The sequence below is a fragment of the Leopardus geoffroyi genome, chromosome A3, assembly GCF_018350155.1.
Source record: "Leopardus geoffroyi isolate Oge1 chromosome A3, O.geoffroyi_Oge1_pat1.0, whole genome shotgun sequence".
Classification (NCBI taxonomy): Eukaryota; Metazoa; Chordata; class Mammalia; order Carnivora; family Felidae; genus Leopardus; species Leopardus geoffroyi.
The window spans coordinates 78,843,777-78,865,237 of NC_059336.1; the positions used below are offsets into that span (position 1 = coordinate 78,843,777).

The following is a 21,461-nucleotide window of genomic DNA, read 5'->3' on the forward strand; positions in this document are numbered from 1 at the left end:
TGTCATGAATCAAGGGAGGTAGAGGTGAAGTGAACAGGTTAGCCTCCAATTTACAAGCTTGCTTTCCACTGGTTTAATTGTAAAGTCACACGTTCCTCGGTGTGACCCTCTCACGACAAAATCTCCACGAGTGGATTGATCACGTAGAACTCTGACTAATTAAAGATGTAGGATAACAGAAGAGTTAAAATTGTATTTGCTAGGCAAGGTTGTGATCTTTTAAAAAATATGTTATAGTCTTTCATTGGTGAAACAAGGAAAATATGGTCCAAATTACCTTCCAAGCGGTTTGCCTAGATTGACAGTCCCACGGACAAAGGAGGGGACAAAACACTCCTTCCGACCGGCATTTGAGGCCAGAGCCGGCGCCCCCTGTGGGCGGGACCACTCGAGCCTCCGGGGACCCAAAGGAGGAGGGGGCGGGGTCGAAGGCGGGTCCAGGCCTCCGGGGGCGGGGCCGCAGCGGGCGAGGGGCAGGCTGGGAAGCGGCGCCATATTGGCGTCGGCCGCGCTGTATTGTCATAAATAGAGCCGGTTTTGTGGTGTTTTCACTACTCGGTTGGATGCCTCGGCCGTAGTAAGTGAGAAAGTGAGCGAGCAAGCGAGCTACAAGCAACCGGAGGAAAGTGGACAGGAGGAGAAGGAAAGAGCAAGAACTTGACTCCAGAGCGAAAGATACTCGGCGGTGAGGGAGACGCAGGAAGCGATGAAAGAGATGTCTGCGTAAGTGATGGGGGGCGGCGGTTGGGGGCGAAGCGGAGAGGGGTGGTTTGGGGTGGTCGGCCGGGACCCCGTTTCCGTTCCCTGCCCCTCGCACCTTGCCCATAGCTCGCCGGAGTGGTCTCCTTCCCCGCTCCTGGCCGGTCGGCAAGGGCACCTCCCCTACACCGGGCGGCTCACCTGGCCACCCCTGAACAGACTGGGGGACTCTTGGAGCCCCCATCTGCCCTCGCCTGTCCCGCCTGCGAGGATGCCCCCAGGCAAATAAGCAGCCGGAGAGGCGCGGGTGTCCGTGGGGAGAAATTGTCGGTCACTCTCCTGCCCCCAGCGCTGTCTGAGCCCGTCTCTGCTCCTGTCTGCATTGGCGCAAATACCATCCCCCTACCTCCCCCTCCTCCCTCCCGACCGGCTGTCTCCTGGTCTTCAGGAGTGAATGACCTATCCTAGCCCATGGGTTTCTTTTTAATAAAGACTATGATCTTTTCGCTCTCCCCCGGCCTCCCCCACCTACCCATAGTATATCTACCAGTCTGGACCTCCTGCTCACACTTTGATAAGTCACAAACGGTTTCCGTGCTTGGCAAGATTTTGTTGTGGCTTCTAACATTTGGGTTTATTAGGAAGTAATTTAAGCAGAAAAATGCAGAGAATAACATAAGCATCATTTTTGTAGTCACCATCCATCTCTCTCAAAGCATAACATTCTGTATGTGTGGAGAGTGTGTGTGTACATAAATACCTTTATTTAGAAGAAATCAACTATTACAGATGTGTTTGAAGGATTCTCCTACCTCCTCTGGTTCCATTCACCTTCCTCCCCAGTACCCCACAGTCCTGAATTTGATGTTTATTGCTGCATTGTTAAAAATGCTCTTACAACATATGTACATGTCCATAATAACTGGCATTGTTTTACTTGTTTTTAAGCTTTGTATAACTGGTGTCACACTTGTCATTCTGCATTTTCTTTAAGTGCAACATAGTTAGTATCTTTGAACTTTGTCCCTGTTAATATTTTCAACTCTAATGAATTCATAATAAGTACTATGTTGTATTCCATTGTAGTGATACACCTTAGTTTAGGGTTTTTTTTTTTTTTTTTCCTGTTTTGACTATTTCAGGTTGTTTTGAAGTTTTTTTTTTTAACTTTATTTAGAGAGAGTGCTCACACAACCAGGGAAGAGGGGCTGAGAGAGAATCTTTTTTTTTTTTTGTTAATGTTTTTAAATGTATTTTTGAGAGAGAGAGTGCGCAAGCGGACAAGGGGCAGAGAGAGAGAGAGACAGAGGATTGTGAGCCTGATGTGGGGCTCAAACTCGCAAAATGTGAGATCATGACCTGAGCCAAAGTCCAAGTCAGATGCCCAACCAATTGAGCCACCCAGGCACCCCATGTTTTTAAGTTCTTAATGGTACAGTGTGGCGGTAAACATTCTTGTACATCTTTCCTTGTACACTTGTACTAGAATTTCTCTAGAGTGTTTACTTGTAAGTGAAATTGATGCATTGAAGGGAATGTGGAATTCCTTTGCTTGCTTTTTCTTCCCCCCCTCTAGATGAGGGAGTTTCAGAATCATAGATTTAGAATTTTAGTGCTGGTAGGCATGTTCTTAGCTAACTTTTTCATCATACAGATGAGAAAGTGGGACCCAGGATCATAGTATCGGAACTGAAGTACTTGTTGAAGGGAGAATGGAGTGGTGGAAAGATCTTGGGTTTTGGAGTTCAGATTCTGGCTCTTCGTATCCCTTGGATCTTGGGTACCTATCTGTAAGATGGCACTTATTCACTACCTACCTCTTACAGTTATTGTTGAGATTAATCGATCATATATACTCTGTCCCATCCATTTACCATACACTTATAAACAAATTTTGTTTGTTCAACAGGAAAATTGATACCAGAAAGAAATTAAAGTCACTAATACTGATGTTTCCCTTTTGTGTCTCTTAATCATTTCAGAAGATACATAGGCTATTGTGTCTTTCATTTGCTTCTCCCTCCCTACCAAATCAAATCTTTACCCAAGGAGCATGCCTTACTGTATGAACTTAGTGAATAAGACACTGTTTTGACCAGTTAAAATTCAAAACAGTCACTACTGTATTTTGGTGTGTTATTGTTTACAGGGCTGATGTATTATTTAAAAGACTGTTCTTTTATATTTTGAGATTACATTCTTAACTGTTGTTGTTGATGGTCCTTACTGTTGAATGATAAAGATAGATGGTAGGGTTACTTGGTTATCGTGTATGTTTATTTTTACTTTACTTTCTTAGCAGAATAAAAAGTTATACCAACCCATGGTGGTCCCAAAATTTATTTTGAAATTATTGGCCTGTGTAAATACAAAATCAGAAATTGAGCTGTACTTTATTCAAAACTATAATTCCCTGTTAGGATCTTTTGGAGGCTAGCTTATATTGTATCTATAAAAGTATAAAGAATTTGGTAATTATTTAGTGTGACAATGGACTGGGTACCAATCTAAATAAAGAGAACAATTAACCAGAGTCAATGTTAGGACTGTAAATTCTGATTTGAGCAAAGGATGTTAATGTAGGTTTCTCAAGGACAAATCCTAGTTGTGATTTCTTTTTAAAAGTGAGTCACAAGGACCTACCTTCTAATGTGATGTTTTGTTTCTTTCCTGGGGGGGGACATTGTTCTTACTCAGAGCTTTCTTTTCAAGTGGCTGACTGCTCTTCAAAGATTGAATATAGATGGTACTTGACTTAAGTCCGCAGGGTGTAGTGGAGGTGGCCCTGGCCCAGCTCCCATTCAGGCTCTTTGCCTTTGAGCTAAGTGGTGCTGGCACAGTTGTCCTGATGCCAACACATGCTGCTTTTGGCTTGAAAAGACATCCTAACCATGAAAGCTGGAGGCAGTATGAATAGCCCTTCATCAAAATAAACACAAAATACCCTTTTTTCCCTTAAAAAAAAAAAGTGCCTGCCCCAACTGTTAGTACTAAGTAAACTTTTAAGGTAGCTAAATTAATGAGTGGATTGAGAGATCCATGTATCAGTATGATATGATACTTTAAATTTTTTCTGTTGTTTCATTTTTCTTGAACAGAAACACCATGCTGGACAGCCAGCGTCAACAAAAACATTATGGAATCACTTCTCCAATTAGTTTGGCATGTCCAAAAGAAATTGATCATATTTACACACAGAAATTGATTGATGCCATGAAACCATTTGGAGTGTTTGAAGATGAAGAAGAACTGAACCACAGGTATGTCATATAAAAATGCAAAATATTTAATAGCACATTAAATATTTAATCATTAGTTCTGCAAATATATATCAGGTACTTACCATTATCCTGCCTAGGGATACAAAAATGACCAAATGGAGAGAAATTTTGGCCCTCCTAGAGCTTCTGTTTTTAGGTGGTTAGGGGAAAAGACAATTAGCCAAATAAGTACAATAAATACAATGTTACACATAAGAAGTGCTGCTGAGAAAAATGAAGCTGGAAGTGGAGTTGTCAGGAAGGCCTCATTAACATTTGAGGAAAAATTTGAGAGGGAGGGAACTATGTAGATATTTGAGGGAAGAGCATTCTAGGCAGAAGTTTTCAGGTGGGAGTGTACCTGGTATATTTAAGGAATATATAGTAAGGTAACCAAAGTGTCCAAAACAGGGGGATATGGTCTTAAAGAATATGAGGTGGGAAGGAGCTTGGAGAGCTAGGTCACTTAGGACCTTATAAGCCATTATAAAAGTTTTGGCTTTAACTCTGAGTGAAATAGGAAGCCATTACGTTTTTGAGCAGAAAATGGACATGATTTACTTATGCCTTAAGACAGTCAGTCTGGCTGCTATATTGAGAATAGCCTGAAGAGGGATCAAGGGAAGAAATGGGGAAACGAGTTAGAAGGCTATTACAAGAACCCAGGGAGGAAAGGATGGTGAGTTGAACTAGGACGATGGTAGTGGAAGTGATAAGTAGTAGAGTTCTGGATATATTTTAAAGGTAGAGTTGTTTAATTCCTGGAATGTGTGTGAGAGAGAGAGAGAGAGGTTAAGGATGATGTCAAGGGTTTGGATGTTAGCACCTCAAAGGATGGAATTTCATTACCTGGAGAAGGCTGAGGGAGAAGCACATTTGGACGTCTCAGGAATTCCATTTTTCATGTCATCTTTGAGATGCCTAAACTCTACTCTTCCCCAACCTCTTTTTTTTTTAATGTGGATTTGGATATGCTGTTGGTTGAAAGTTTGGTTTAATATCAAATTCTTTTATTAAGTAATATTATTTCATAAAAATTAGCCAGTATTTAATTTACTCATTTTAATTATCCAAAGACCTATGACTGTCAGTGAGACAATGCTAACCTCTATCACCACGTTGAACTGATTTTATTCCATAGTAAGGCCAAGAAAGTTGACAATTCAGTTGGCCTCTGCAGACTTATTGAAGGTAATTTTGATTTTTTATTAGGCTTTTTGAATTTTGAAAATAGCTCAAAGACCAAAATACTGTCATCACATTTGTCATTTCTTTGGAACTCTTAGGGACCTAAGAATGCCAAAGAGATGTGCCATGTACCAACAGATGCGACAGCATTAGCCCATGTATAATGTGCTTTTACTCTAGCACCAACACAAAGGTTCTGCCTATATGTTTAACTACTTTTTTAAATACTGGTTTTGGGTTTTCTTAGTTTTAATCTAAAGCATGTTATTTTTTATTATAGGCTGGTTGTTCTTGGTAAATTGAACAATTTAGTAAAAGAATGGATTTCTGATGTCAGTGAGAGTAAGGTAAGACTCTAAACTGCATTGAATTCATAGTTCATTATGTCCTGGTCCTTAGTCCTAGTTAATAAGATGTAGAAATTGAGAATAATCTGAAATATATTAAAACTAGGCTTTTTGCTCTGCTTGGTAATGAATTGGTCTACATAGTTGAGTCTCTAAGTGAGAATTTCACTAGTGTCTAGCTATAGATCTACATAGATTTCTTGCTTGAATTATATATAGTGGGCCAAAGTGTAAATATCAAGGGATTTTAGCTTAAAAGCCAGATTTCAGACATCTTGTGAAATACCAGGTCTGGCAACATTGGACCTGCCTTTGGGCAAAGCAGGAAGAGGCTTCAGTGGATTTGGGCTCCTGCCTTCCAGTGCCTCGTGGCCCCCACCAATGCCTGGTCTCTCTGACACAGCACTTGTCACTTATCAATCAATTTTGTGTTTCTTATGTATACTTCCCTCCATTTGCATACCTGCCTGGCCCCTGAGACATAAGAGTTTGCAAATCCTAATTTGTAATTATACAACTCTTTTTTTCCCTTCCGGTAGCTTAACTATTTTTCTTCTAAAATAAGTTACATTTTCTTACTTTCTTAGAGTATTTTGAATGTAATTGAATTTTCATTTGAAAATCACTGAATATTATTTTACTGAGTATACTAAATTGAAATAGGGTGTGTGCAACTGGGTGATACCATTTTCCCCTTCACTATGTGGTCCAGACTGTTGTATTTTAAGTTTTTTGTTTGTTTTTATAATTTTTCCATTTCTCCCTTAACAATAATCAGTTGAAAGTTAATGTCTCACAGCGGTCAGTGTGTCTCTCTAAATTCTTTCTGCCCCTTACTCTGCCTGATTTTAGAAATTAGATAAACACCTGTCAGAATTCTTTCTTTTGTAAGTTTTATTTATTTCTGTACCTATGCTACATGTTTAAAATTGGTTCTTTTAGACTCATGCGCTCTCAAAAATAATTTAAAAAAAATTTTTGATTTCCAAAATTGGTTCTTTTAGACTCTGAATAAGGTCATGAGGGACTCTGCTAAGTCTTCAGTCATTGAGTTTAAATAAATGGTCTTTATGTTGTTTATTTTTGCTGCCAGATAGCTATCTGACTCGTTTCTGAGCTCTCAGCAGGATTATCAGTAGTTGAGATTTTCAGATAAGTTGAATTCTGAGCAGGTGAAATGCTAGTCATGAGTAACAAAAAAAAAATTCACTTTTGTTTTTCTGCTACTAGGTGATCAACTCCTTAAGAAAAAAAGACCTGTCTTGGTCATCTGCCTAACTTCAAGACAGAACTCAGGCATTAAATAAATGTTAAAGGAATCCATTGTCCCTTTCTAATCAGCCTATAATTGTTACAAATGTGCAAACCAAATACTCACTAGAATTATTTTAAAATCATAATAACAAGCTTTATGATTTATTGTGTGTGGTCTTTATGTCAGCTATTATGGTTGTACTAAGGTCTTTGTTTCCATCCCCATTCTATGATGCATTCAAGATAAATCAAGTGGTATTATCCACAAAAGAGGCTATAATAATTTGTTGAGAGATGTACCTAATTTTCTTCACAATTTCTTTGCACTTAACTGAAAAATCCAGTAGAATTCTGTTTCTAGATCAAAAGATGTTTGTTTTTTATTAAATTGCTTTTTCTCCCATGTTAACTCACATCAGTTTAATCTGCATAAAGCAATCACTGGTTTACATTTAATTTTTAGGCATAAAAATTTAAGACTGCCACAATTTGGCTTTTTGTAGGCACAGTAAGTAAAATATCTAATTATGAAAAAAATTTTTAATTGGTTTTGACATCTTCCATTGTGTGGATAGAGTGATTTTTCGTTTTCTGTATCAACTATTCCTTTTATCTATGCATATTTTAGTTTGGAAAATATTGGAAGAATTTGAGTTAGATCAAAGCTCATTTAAATATTCTACACACAGTTCGGATATTTTTAGATTGTAAACAATCTAAAACTCAAATTAGATCATTTTAATTACTGTGGTTTGTGATGAAATTTTGTTTCTAATGTGGAACGCTTCACAAATCAGTGTGTCATCCTTGCGCAGGGGCCATGCTAATCTTCTCTGTATCGTTGCAGTTTTAGTATTTGTGTGTTGCTGAAGCAAGCACTGTAATGAAAATATTTTACCCTGGTTCAGTGTATCATTTTCTCATAAAATCTGTAAAAATCTTGCTTTTCAAAGTAGAAAAGTAAAAAATAGAAAGTAGGAAGGTAAGCTAAAAGTTCCCTATCTTCTCTACCTTTTTGGTTCATATTAGTCATAAATATCTTTACTGACTTCTTGCTCTAAAATTACGTGTGGTACTCTTGAAACATTAATATCCATTAAACAGGGAATAACAAACATATCTTGTTACACAGATAATTTCATTCAAGTGAATCAAGGATATTCTTTGGAACTTGCACTGGGCATTATAAAAACTAAGAGAAGTAGTAGAGACAATTCTCATTTTTAAGGAATTTATAGTTGAAGAGATGGGACATATATTCAGCAAAGAAAGGTCAATAAATGTATAATAGAGGAGCAGAGAGGGAAAAGAGCTTGTTATGGAAGAGAGGGGGATCACCAGAGAAGGCTTCAGGAAAAAAGGTAGAACTTGAAATGAACTTTGAAAAAACAGTTGGTACTGAGATACCCAGAGAAGGATGGACAAGTGCGATGGAAAGGAGACTAGATTGTGTAACATGTTGGCAGTTGGGGCTTTAAAAGGATCCAGGGATCCTTACCTCAGTAGTCAGAGAAGAATGCATTAGTAAGTTTTGAGCAGAAGAGTTATAATATATAGTAAGAACATCAGCAAGTGAGTTTTGTACAAAAAGAAATAGAAAATACAGACGAAAGGCAAGAAAGTAGCTTAAGATCCTAGAATTAAGGATTAAATTAGAACCTAGAATTAAGGGGGTAGTAGTTGAATAGAAAGGAGGTGACATGTGAGGGATATAAACTACAAATTGGTAAGCCAAGAAGAATAATGACTATAGGTAACAGGTGGTAAGGAGAATGAGGAACAGAAAGAGAAATCAGACAGGATACCTGTTTATCATAGGAAGAATATTTTGTTTCAAGCATGGCTATTGAAGTGGATCAGAATGTCTGAGTGAAAATACCTAAGGGGAAGTTAGAATTGGCTCGAGAGAGAGGTGAAAAGTAGCCTTATAATTCTGGTACAGTCTAAAAGATTTTATTAAAGTTGTTAGATTAGGTCATAAGGAGATCATGTCAAGAATGGCTCCACTTTCTTACAGAAAGGTTGCAAAGCTAGAATAAAGAAATTAAGCATATTTGTCGCAATAACTAAAGGGGAAATGGAGTCAGTTAAGTGTATGGTACTGGAAAGAACTGAAAGTGCATTAGTTTGGTGCTTAAGACCTCCAAGTGATGGAGCCATTGAAAGACAGGCCATTGGAAAGGGACAAGTAGGGTCAAGTGATAAAAAATGTTTTTCATAGAGATTTGTGCATGCATGAATTTGTTTTATCTTCCCTCAGGAAACACTCTGATTACTTCAAGCTACAGCCCAAAAGAGCTCTGAAGTACTTTCACAAATCTCAATTTACCTAAGTTGACAAATGTAGTATATATCACTGGTATTCAGGCAATTTTTATGCTAAAAAATTTGAAAAATGGAATGCCATTTGTTTAATTTAATTTAATTTAATTTAATTTAATTTTAGAATCTCCCACCTTCTGTCGTGGCTACTGTTGGTGGTAAAATTTTCACATTTGGCTCCTACAGGCTTGGAGTACACACCAAAGGTAATTGCTTTTCTGTGTTCTACTGATAAGGACTTTCAGTAACAAGCTCTTATTTATTCATAATTTGAAAGTAAAGAAGAGGAAAATACCCATTATCTCACTACTCAGCTAATCATTGTTAACGCTTTCCTATATTCATTTTACATATTTTCTTCTGTACATGTTTGTATATACTTTAACAAAAACATACTTTACTCTTGTTGACTAGAAATAACTTTGATTTGCAGGAGCTGATATTGATGCACTTTGTGTAGCTCCAAGACATGTGGAGAGATCTGATTTTTTTCAGTCTTTTTTTGAAAAATTGAAACATCAAGATGGCATTAGAAACTTAAGAGTAAGTATCCTTTAGTATTTAATATTTTGAACTTATTAAGAAAAGCTAGGCCTACGGTTGTCAAAATATTTAAGAAGTCACTACATCTGGGGGACCTGGGTGGCTTAGTCGGTTAAACATCCGACTTTGGCCCAGGTCATGGTCTCGCAGTTGGTGAGTTCAAGCCCTGCCATGGGCTCTATGTTGACATCTCAAAGCCTGGAGCTGCTTTGGATTCTGTGTCTCCCTCTCTCTATGCCCCTCTGCCACTTGCGTTCTCTCTCTCAAATAAATAAACATTAAAAAAATTTTTTTTAATTTTAAAAAAAAGGAAGCTGCTACATTTTATTAAAATAACAAATGATTGAAAACATGGGCTTTACAGTTATACAGACCTGGGTTTGAATCTGGAATCTACCACATATTAACTTTTAGATTTTAAGTTATCTATTCTCTTTGAGCCTAGTTTCCTCAGCTGTAAAATGGAGATGTAGTGATAACTTGTTACAAGGTTTTTCTGAGGATTAGTGAGATAATTGACATAAACATTTACTATAAGATCTGATAAATGGTTGATGCATATCAAGTGATGGCTATTATTATGTATAAGATTAATAGTAACTTTGTGTATATGTAGCCATTCATTCAGCAAATGAAATTTCAGCACCAGTGATTTGTCAGATACTGTCCTTAGTCCCACAAATACAGTAGTGAATAAGACCGTTTATGGGAGGGAGGGATTGGGGAAATTAAACAGATAGCTTTAATACTATCTGAAGTGCTAGGTTCAGGTGAAGTTGAAAGGATCTGCATTATTTGGGTATCTGGGAATGGAGAAGGAGGTTAAGAATTTGTTTTAGGCTGAGGGATTAAGGAAAGCTCAGAAAGACATTGGTTTCTACTAAATCAAATTATATTGATTGTATTTTTCTAACCAATTAAATCATGAGCTCTGGTCATGTTTTTATTTCCAGTACTAGTGTCTTTGTAAATATTCAGTTTTCAATTTAATCTCAACAAATAGTAAGTACCCAGATGATAGCAGTTCTGCCTGCTAGTTTCTGATGAAGATTTTTAGGAGGATAATAAATTTGATAACTATGGTCTTGACATTTTGTGTGTCTTAAATAACACAATCACAGAGTAGAAGTATTTTTCTAGAATGTGAGACCCAAGAATATTTTTGCTTTTTAGCAAAATTATTCACATTGGCACTTTAGGAAGGATAAAGAAAGGATTACACCTTTGAAGGGATTACTTATGTGTTGTCATTGTTGTCCTCTTGTAGGCTGTAGAAGATGCCTTTGTACCTGTTATAAAGTTTGAATTTGATGGAATTGAAGTAAGTGTTTAATATTTTCTGACTTTGTAATTGAACTATTTAATACATAAGGTTTTTTTCAGTTTTGTTTTCTTTTTTAAGTCAGACTCACATAGACACATATTTTAAAGAATCAAATAGTCTTTAAATAGTTCCTCACCTTTCTTTCTCCTGTATCTATTGACTTCTCACTGTGGAAAATGAGCCAGCTTCCATCCCTACCCCCATGATTTTTATACACACCCTTTGCATTCCCATAATCTAAAATAATTGTATTACTATAATTTTGGTTGGAACATATTCAATATTTACATTATAATGATCTTATAAATGATGTTCAAAACTGAGCATAACGTGTACTAGATTACCATTCTTTGCTCTGTGGCACTGTGTTTCTTGGGAGTCAATAATTGTTTTTGCATTTTGTTTGCTTGGTTTTTATACATAACACTATTTCAAACTCAGTCTCTGCTAGCTGTCTAAATCTCCAAATAGATTTAGATTTCTCAGGTGTTCTGTCATTATCAACTTAAAAAGATATCTGACTCTTCTCACCTGTTCGAATCCACACACAATTCTCCATGAATGATATACAACTAGCATCCTGGCATCTTTCTTTACTATCATCCCGGGATTTCCTTTCACTTCTCTCTAGAGGTTTCTTCTTTTTTGACTTCCTGTCATTTTACGGGCACTCATCCACTAGCTTCCTGAAAAAGAGCACATATTTTTGAGATCTTGCATGTTTAAAAGTGACTTTATTTTGTTCTCACACCAAAATAATAGTTTGGCTGAGTATAGAGCTCTAGGTGGGAAATAATGTATCTCAGAATTTTGAAGACCTTGCTTCATTGTCTTCTACCTTCCATGCTTTGTTGAAAAGTGTGATGCCATTTTGATTTCACATCCTTTGCTTGTGACCTGTTTTATCTCTTTGGACACTTAATGTGATCTTTTTTTCCTGGGCTTCATAGTTGTTAAATTCATGGCAATAATATACTTTGGTATATCTTTTCAACCAAATATGCTAGGCACTAATAGTCCTCTTAAGCACTTTGGAAACTCCTGTCCTTTTGTTCTTGGAAATTGTATTGAATTCTGTTGGATTTCCTACCTTTGTTTTCTCTCCTTTTTCTGTGTATTAGACCTCCACATCCCTATATTTTTCTGCTTTTTGGGGTTTTCTCATCTTCCAGACTTCCTATTGTCCTCCCTTTCTGCTGTCATATTTTTAAGAATAACTTTTTTATTCTCTAAATGTTCCTTTCTATTTATGTATGTGTTTATTTACAGCCTCCTTCTTTCCTGGTTATAATATTTTTTATCTCTTAAATCTGCTGAGTCAGTTACCACTCATCCCCATCTGCTTTCATCGTTTTTGCTGTTGTCTCTTTATTACCTTTGTCCTAGTGGGTGATGCCTTCAAAAACAAAATAATATAAAAAACAAAATGAAATTATGCTGGTATTTTAATGGGGTTTCAATAGGGAGTGAACGTAAATGTGTGTTGGATCTGCCATCTTTTCTAGAAGTTCACTCATAAGATTTTGATGTTCTTTTTAATGCTCGGCATATATGCTAAATTAAAATGCTTTCTCTTAATTTGCAAACTTAATTACCATCACAGAACTTTGGTGATTTTCCCATGTGAGATTGCCTAGATAGGCTTTTTGAAGTTTTGGTAGACCTTCCCAAACTAATAATTAGAACTTTATACTTTTAAGGTTGGGAGGGGGGAGAATGGACTAGAAGGAGAAAAAGTAATATTTTTCTCTTTTTTTTCTTTTTTTCTCTTTTTTTTTTTTTCATCTTTCCAAAGATTGATCTAGTCTTTGCAAGACTGGCAATACAAACCATATCAGATAATTTAGATCTAAGAGACGACTCTCGACTGAGAAGCCTTGATATAAGGTGTATTCGCAGCCTAAATGGTAAGCTTCTAAAAAGAAATCTCAGATACCTGCTTAAAAACAATTAGACAAAGAGATCTTTTTGCAGAACTATTAATGGACTTTTCAAGGGATTGGACTAACTCAGTTAAAAATGATGTGATTTTCTTTATATAGATCATCTGACCACATTTAGGCGTTTTAAAAGATACATTTATTTGAAATGTTGTTTGTAGTAATGGTGCACAAACTTAATGGTCTCAGGACCCTTTTGCACTTTGAAAATTTATTGAGGACCCCAAAATCTTCCATTTATGTGGGTTATATCTGTCAGTATTTACTGTATTAGAAGTAAAAACAAAATTTTAAAGTATGAGTTTATTTCAAAATAATAAACCCATTCTTTTTTTTTTTTTTTTTAATTTTTTTTTTTCAACGTTTTATTTTTGGGACAGAGAGAGACAGAGCATGAACGGGGGAGGGGCAGAGAGAGAGGGAGACACAGAATCGGAAACAGGCTCCAGGCTCTGAGCCATCAGCCCAGAGCCTGACGCGGGGCTCGAACTCACGGACCGCGAGATCGTGACCTGGCTGAAGTCGGACGCTTAACCGACTGCGCCACCCAGGCGCCCCAATAATAAACCCATTCTAAGTGAATATAAATGCATCTTTTCTGTGAGAATGGCATTTTTTGCATTTTTGCAAATCTCTTTAATATTTCCAATATTTAATATTGGAAAAAGGAAGAGAATTTTAATAGCTTTTTCAGAAAATTATGGATATTCTTTGATGCTACACCAAAACTTGACCAGCGACAGTGTCTTTTTTTTTTTTTCTCCAACAGCTCTATTAAGGTATAATTATATGCCATAAAATTTGTCCCTTTTGGGGTACAATTCCATAGTCTTTACTATATTCACAGAGTTGTCCACCACAGTCCAATTTTAGAACATTTCATCATCTTCAAAAGATTCCTCTTACACATTTACGGTCATTCTCCTTTCCAACCCCCAGTCCTAGGCAACCACTAATCTACCTTCTGTCTATAAATTTGCTTTTTCTGGACATTTCATATAAATGGGATCATACAATATGTGGTCTTTTGTGTCTGACTTCTTTCACTTAGCATAATGTTTGTGAGGTTCATCCATGTTTGTAACATGTACCAGTAGTTCCCTTTTATTTCTAAGTAAAAGATTTTTTTTAAGGTTAATTTGAATATCAGTTAACTTTTTATACTCTTATATTAAAATCTATTGGTCTGTTTTGTTCTTTGAATGGATCTTTTACCCATACATGATTTTATATACAGTCATGCCTTAGTCGTTTGGAAAACACTGGTTCACAGTTATTTGGATCTTCTAAATGTTAACACACATTTCCTTATAAGGTACCCCAAAAAATCACATTCATTAATGTCCCCACCAATCTCACCAGACAAGTCTTTAAATACTGGAAAGCTGCCAGGCTCACAGCAGATACTGGTTGTCCAAAATTTTAATTTTTACTTGAAAGCTCCAATTTTATTGTTGGTAGCAAGTTTTGTTGTTTGTTTTCCTTGAAGTGAGGGACTCACTTTGTTCATTGTTTTAGAATCTAAGTAAAACTGTTCCTTGAAAAAAGCAGGTCGTTCAGCTTTCTTCAAACTTTTCAGACACTGCAGGGTTCCTTTCCTGTTTTCTAACTGCGAATGTGTAGTGGTGAAGATACATTGTTTACTAGTACAGCTTTGGTACCAGCAGTTTTACCCACCACTGCTTTTGCACCATCAGTGCAAATGTTAACACAGTAGAAGAGGCAAAGCCTTATTGTTATTATAAGAACAGGTTTGATGAACTTTGGAGGAAAAAAAATAGGTTGACCTGACAGATTCCCCGGGGATCCACAGACTGCACTTCCGAGAACCACTGGCTTATAGCATCTTTAATTTAATCATTGCATTTTTGTTGTACTTCAGGGTCCAACAGTAAATCACAGTGTTTGTGAAATAAGGTTTACTTTAAAGGAAAAAGTTTTGTAAGTTGGGGACATTTGATTAATAGTAAAGTCAAATGTTGAAGAAAGCTAAAGATACTCAGACCCACGTCTTCCTTTAATGTTGAATTATGTTACCCATGTGCTTTTTAATTCTTTAAAAGCAAAGTGATTCCTCATAAAAGTGCTAAATTTCAAATACATAGAGCAAATAAATCCTCGCATTTTATTATCTTTGATTTTTTAACCTTTGAGAGTCTGGAAATTAGAAGCCGTCTGAATTAACTGGATGTTGTTGCATAATGAAAAATGAATGCTTTATCTTTTTCAGGATGTAGAGTTACTGATGAAATTTTGCATTTAGTGCCAAATAAAGAAACTTTTAGACTCACCCTAAGAGCAGTCAAATTATGGGCAAAACGTAAGTATCCCAGATCTTTTAAGTTTACACTGTAAAATTACCGCTTTCAGTTACTAATGATAGAAGCACATATGAAAATTCCTGAACCTATTGATACTGTTAGGGATTGAGGTCCAGTAAATTTTGGAGAATCTGTTTCTTTTTCAGGTACAGTGGTTATGGTGATCTGATATGTGACTATACCTCCTTCTTGCTTGATTGAAAACTAAAAACTCCTGACTTCCCATCTTGGGTTTTAGCCAGCCAGTCAGAATGAGTTAGAACTTGAGGAGTGAAACCTTCGTTGTTCTTCATGCTCTCTATGGGGCAGGACCATCTTATTCATCTTTGTCTCCCCATTACCATCAGAGTATAATTTATAGTAGGTATTCGGTAAAGTTATTAAGTGGAGAGCCTATAGTGATAGTTTCAGCTTCTTTCTGTTTTTGCCTTGTAACACTTTTCTAGTAAAGCCTGGAACTAATTTATATATATACATAGGGTATGGTTCATAAAAGGCCCAAACCTAAGCTGGCACAGCACATTTTTCATAATTTGTAATTATATTTAAGTAGTGCTATACTTGTGGCACCACGTTTTACATAGTCTAAAAATGCACTCACCAATAAAATTTTTTGTGATGATGGAAATGTTTTCTGTGCTGTCCAAAAGTAACCATGTGGCTATTGATCACTTGAAATGTGCAACTGAGAAACCGAATTTTTTAATCAAATTAAAATTTAAGAGAAGTGAAAGCATATATTCATGTAAAAATTTGTACACAGATGTTCATAGCATTCTTCATAATAGCCAAAAAGTAGAGACAACCTCATGTTCATGAATTGATAAATGGATAAACTAAAGGTGATAGGTATAGCCGTAATGTGGAATATTACCTGGCAATAAAAAGGACTGAAGTAAATTCCATTTATATAAAATGTTCACATTAGGCAAATGTAGAGAGATAAAAAGTAGATGAGTATTTGCCTAGGTCTGGGAAGACTGGGAGCAGATAGGAGGGGAGCAACTGCTAAAGGTTTCTTTTTGGGGTGGTGAAAGGGTTCCAGAATTAATTATGGTGATGATTGCACAACTCTGTGAATATACTAAAAGCCATTAATTTTAATCTGTTACATGGATGAATCTTATGGTATGTGAATGATATTTCAATAAAGCTATTACAAAAAAAAAAAGTACATATGACTTGTGGCTACTATGTTGGAAGTACATATCTAAAAAGACCTCAGGCAAGTAGGAGTTGTCCTTGGACTCAGTTACCTGGTATAGTCAGGATAACGTAAGTTGCAAGAAAGGGATATCACAATTTTTTTTTCCTTACAAATTAAATTACATAACATGTTTTGTCAATCCTTAGATGTATATTTTACCCATTTAACATATCTGAAATTGAAATTTTTGTATCTTTTTCTCTTGCTTGCTTAGTGGGACATAAAATAACACTATGTTGGGGCACCTGGGTGGCTCAGTTGGTTAAGCATCCGACTCTTGATTTTGGCTCAGGTCACAGTCTCATAGTTCATGGGATCAAGCTCCACGTCGAGCTCTTCTACACTGACAGCTCAGAGCCTGCTTGGGATTCTCTCTCTGCCCGCCCCATGCTTGTGCACGTGCTCTCTCTCAAAATAAAAACATTAAAAAAAAAAAAATGTCCTATTATGTAATTGAGGACTTAATAGTTTTGATCAAATATGGTAATATTTTATAGATTGCTACAAGAAACAATCATAAGAAAAATGAGTACTATCAATGGTGTATTGTACTTTATGGAGAGGTACCCAAAGTCTGCAAAATACTAAAATTAGTCCAGCTTTACACTTGATTTTTAAATGCCCGTGAATATAACTAATGAAATGTATATTCTTCCTACTTGTAGTCCCTCCAGATATCTTTCCTCTTTGTTTTCATTTTTTTCTCAACCATAGCTATTGAAAAGTGGGAAATTCCAATGTTTTATAGTAGAGCCTGCTTGGGCAGTCAGAACTGGGGCAGAGAACTGAGGGGTCTGTTTTTGGAGGACAAAATAGGGGGATAAGATGCAGTTAATGGCTTACTAATAGAACTGTGGGCCTAGCATGAAGGTCTGCTTATTGATAGTAATGTTATTTCAATAACTAAGCAACAATCTTAGGAACTAAGTTGTCCTATTCCTTAGAGTTGAATGTCATGGATAGTAGATCCTAACAATAGTTAACAAAACATTAATTTTCTAGGACGTGGTATTTATTCCAACATGCTGGGATTTCTTGGTGGTGTCTCCTGGGCAATGCTGGTTGCAAGAACTTGCCAATTATATCCAAATGCAGCAGCTTCTACTTTAGTTCATAAGTTCTTTTTAGTTTTTTCCAAATGGTAAGTATTTATGGGCATACTTTCACTATCTTATTAACTTCTCCCTGTATGTAAATTTGTTTGGCAATTTAAGAGTGATGCAGAGACGTTTTCTCTTGTCTTACATCCTTTTTAAGTTAAAAGTTTAAAAATGTCAAATTTGAGACAATGATGAGACACCAGATGGTGCTCTCTTCTGGCATTGAGGGTTTCTATAAATGTAGGCTTTTAGCTTGAGATTGGTCATGATAGATTTTGCTCTGCTGACTACTAGCTATGTAGAGGTTAACATATCCTATGTAAGATGGAGGTGATAATCATAGCTACTGCATAGATTTATTAGGAGTATTTTCAGTTATTGTCAGCTCTTAACTGCTATTAAATTATCAGTTAAATCCATAAAAGCAAATAGAAGGAAGGGGAAAATTCAGATTTAAATTAGCTACAGCTTAATGAGCAAAACAGTATTTGTTTTGCCCTTTCAGAAGATACATTTAAAATAAGCAGCTTTTAAAAAAATAAAATAATAAAAAATAAATAAAATAAGCAGCTTTTTCCTTTGTGTACTTCCTTCCCTTGCCCACTTTTTTTTTTTTTTTAATACCAAATACCCAGCCATAATGTTTGCCATATGAAAGTTGAAAGAGTCTAACGACTTTTATGGTTCCTGAAGTGAGGTCCTATGTCAGTTAATTTGCCTTATTCATGTTAGGGAATGGCCAAATCCTGTCCTGCTGAAGCAACCAGAAGAAAGCAATTTGAATTTGCCTGTTTGGGATCCTCGGGTATGTGACTTATTATGGAAATTAATTAAACCTTTTAGGAAAAGGACGATTCTCTAAACTGCAATCTAAAGATAATTTCTCTTGTTTCTGCTCATTTTCCTTCTGTATAGCTATAGTTCTTTCCTTCTGTCTGCTGTGTCTTTTGGTGAAGATGACCTGTATTCCAAATTCTGATCCAAATGTTATGTCATTAAAAATCACCCACATAAGACTAGATGAGTGAGTGTATCAACCAAAATGTTGTAATCTGTTGCTAAAAACTTAGAAGTAATAAATTACTAAAAGTGCTGAAGTATATAAAAGATTTACTTTGCGGTGTAATTTAAAGCAGACTCATGGTTCTAAGCTAGCATAACTCTCACCTTGCATTTTTATTTGCTTTTAGATTGAGTGCTCATTCCTCTGAGTTACCTAGGGGAAATTACCCATTGAGTAGGTGCAGAAAGAGGAGTGAGAAACCATTGGATTAATGCTTTTTGCAGCTCTGATACTGTGTTTCCTTGGTTTTAAGAGACCATCGTTTATAAGATGCACCATCCATTTAACAGCTTTTCAGGGGAAAAATAAACTTCTGCAGAGTTTCCTTTGACTATCAGACACATCTGACTTCAGAAATAAATATAGTTGGGGAGGGAAAATGTACTTCTTAGAATTGAGGAACTGTAGTATTAAATTTATATTTCATATTCTTCAGACTTTTGGGGAAATGAAGTGAGGACAACTGAAATAGGAGAATAGATCAATTATTCTGCTTCTAATTTCACAGGTAAATCCATCAGATAGGTATCATCTCATGCCCATAATCACCCCTGCCTACCCACAGCAGAATTCTACGTATAATGTGTCCACCTCAACTCGAACAGTAATGGTAGAAGAATTTAAACAAGGTAAACTTGTTGGCCCTTTGCCCTTTACGTATTCCCACAAGTTTTTGGTTTACAACAGTTCTATTCTAAAGTTTAGTTATGCCTATTATTTCTAAAAATTCTTTCAAATATGTATTTTTTCAGTAGTTAGTTTTCTAAAATATAATAAGTCCAAAATGGAGCCAGCCCAATCTGTTTGAAATTGATTTTTGTGTTATGAGAAATTCCTTTTTTTTTTTTTTTTTTTACTCAAGAGTTTGTTGAGGTTAGAGATTTTGGGGGTAGGTTGATACAGAAACTGATAATAAAATAGCCAGTTTTCAAAATCAGTCTCTGTCTCGTTTTTAATTTAGGTCTTGCAGTCACAGATGAAATCCTTCAAGGGAAATCAGACTGGTCCAAACTACTTGAGCCACCAAATTTTTTTCAAAAGTATAGGTATTTGAAATTTTTCATTTTGTGTGTGTGTGTTTAAGGAAGAATGTTAAATTTACAAAGTTAATATATGATGGGTGACTGTTGTCCCTTACATTTCAAGTGAGGTAGAGAATAGGTTAGCAGAAATCCTAAATGATGAGTTTGTGTATTCTAGTAGTATTTCACCCAGTATTAGTGGTGTTTTTGTTTTTAGTGAATTAATTTTTGATTATAGTGTCTAGAATTGATTTTGTGAAAATCAGAGCGTGTTCTAATTTTCATAAACTATGTGTCTGCATTAGTTCTTATGTTCATTGGGAGGAAGAAAGAAAAAATAATGATGGAAAAGCAGACCTAACAATGTTTCTGGCTTTTTTTTTTTCCATGACTGTTGCTAAAAATTCTTCACAGACATTATATAGTATTGACTGCCAGTGCATCAACAGAAGAAAACCATCTAGAGTGGTAAGTGATATTCAAGTTCTGTGCTTAAATTTGTAGTGATAACATTTATGTGATGCTTTAGGTTTATAAAATACTTTATCACTAAAATTATTAAATCTTATTAGTGACTGTTATACATGACCATGGAGCATCAGTGTTTAAGAAATGCCATCAAATGAATGTTTCAGAATTAGAGGTAATACAGGATAAGGATACATGTATGTTCTTTGCCTTTGCCACTTCTCAGATTTAAGCAAAATTGTGAGGCACTTCAAACAGTCTGATACCTAGGCTCAAGTTTTCCATCCTTGCCATCATGTTTCCCCTTCAAAACTAAAAGGAGGGGCGCCTGGGTGGCTCGGTCGGTTAAGCGGCCGACTTCAGCTGAGGTCATGATCTCATGGTCCGTGGGTTCGAGCCCCGCGTCGGGCTCTGTGCTGACAGCTCAGAGCCTGGAGCCTGTTTCAGATTCTGTGTCTCCCTCTCTCTGACCCTCCCCTGTTCATGCTCTGTCTCTCCCTGTCTCAAAAATAAATAAAACATTAAAAAAAAAACAAAAAACTAAAAGATATTTTATATATTCTTTTAATTTAGGAGATTAGGGACATGAAAGCTTCTGTCAACAGAGAGGCATTTTTGGTCAAGGAGCAGTGCTTTCTTTCTAGTACATCTAAGTTCATGCCCTTTGCCTCCAGTGTATAGACATCCCTAACTCTATTAGGCAGAAGCTATTAGGCCACCAGAGATGGTTGTGCTTTCCTCGGGTCTGACTTCTGGGAAAGAAAAACACAATACTGTCTTTTGCTTCCAAAGTTTAGTGCTTATTTTATTGATAATTAAAGAGGCACTGAAAAGAATCACTAAAACAACGTATTTCATTTGTCTAGATTGGGAATCAGGAAACTATGATCTGGGCCAAACCTAGTCTGCCACATGTTTTTAATTTTTTTTTTTTTTCAACGTTTATTTATTTTTGGGACAGAGAGAGACAGAGCATGAACGGGGGAGGGGCAGAGAGAGAGGGAGACACAGAATCCGAAACAGGCTCCAGGCTCTGAGCCATCAGCCCAGAGCCTGACGCGGGGCTCGAACTCACGGACCGCGAGATCGTGACCTGACTGAAGTCGGACGCTTAACTGACTGCGCCACCCAGGCGCCCCCACATGTTTTTATAAATAGTTTTATTGAAATACAGCCACACTCACTCATTTATATGTTGTGTATGACTGCTTTCCTGCTATATGGCAGGGTTGAATAGTTACAACAGAAACTCTATAGCCACAAAGCCCAAAATACTTACTCTCTGACCAACACTGAGTAGTAACTCAGTGTTTCATAAATGTGCTGTTGAAGCACACACAATTACAACGTATAAGCTTTTTCAAGTGTTTGAATAATTAAAAATGTTCTTGTAGTTTTTCTAA

General features: G+C 36.4%; 1 protein-coding gene and 1 non-coding gene across 3 annotated transcripts in view; one reads left to right on the forward strand and one right to left on the reverse strand.

The window, feature by feature from the left end:
- The first annotated feature begins 473 nt into the window (after positions 1 to 473).
- Positions 474 to 21,461, forward strand: part of PAPOLG (poly(A) polymerase gamma) — a 32,264-nt gene continuing 11,276 nt past the window's right edge. For both annotated transcript variants that reach the window (XM_045446138.1, XM_045446139.1), the window contains exons 1-13: positions 474 to 723; positions 3,798 to 3,959; positions 5,428 to 5,494; positions 9,195 to 9,276; positions 9,504 to 9,613; positions 10,881 to 10,934; positions 12,733 to 12,844; positions 15,108 to 15,197; positions 17,408 to 17,546; positions 18,238 to 18,310; positions 19,077 to 19,197; positions 19,530 to 19,614; positions 20,005 to 20,058. In XM_045446138.1, the coding sequence (XP_045302094.1) occupies positions 707 to 723; positions 3,798 to 3,959; positions 5,428 to 5,494; positions 9,195 to 9,276; positions 9,504 to 9,613; positions 10,881 to 10,934; positions 12,733 to 12,844; positions 15,108 to 15,197; positions 17,408 to 17,546; positions 18,238 to 18,310; positions 19,077 to 19,197; positions 19,530 to 19,614; positions 20,005 to 20,058 (1,166 nt within the window). In that variant the 5' untranslated portion in view covers positions 474 to 706. The remainder of the gene's footprint in view (positions 724 to 3,797; positions 3,960 to 5,427; positions 5,495 to 9,194; positions 9,277 to 9,503; positions 9,614 to 10,880; positions 10,935 to 12,732; positions 12,845 to 15,107; positions 15,198 to 17,407; positions 17,547 to 18,237; positions 18,311 to 19,076; positions 19,198 to 19,529; positions 19,615 to 20,004; positions 20,059 to 21,461) is intronic.
- On the reverse strand, positions 7,519 to 7,627 carry LOC123581831. Its single transcript, XR_006704043.1, has one exon. It is a non-coding gene; the product is annotated as a U6 spliceosomal RNA (small nuclear RNA).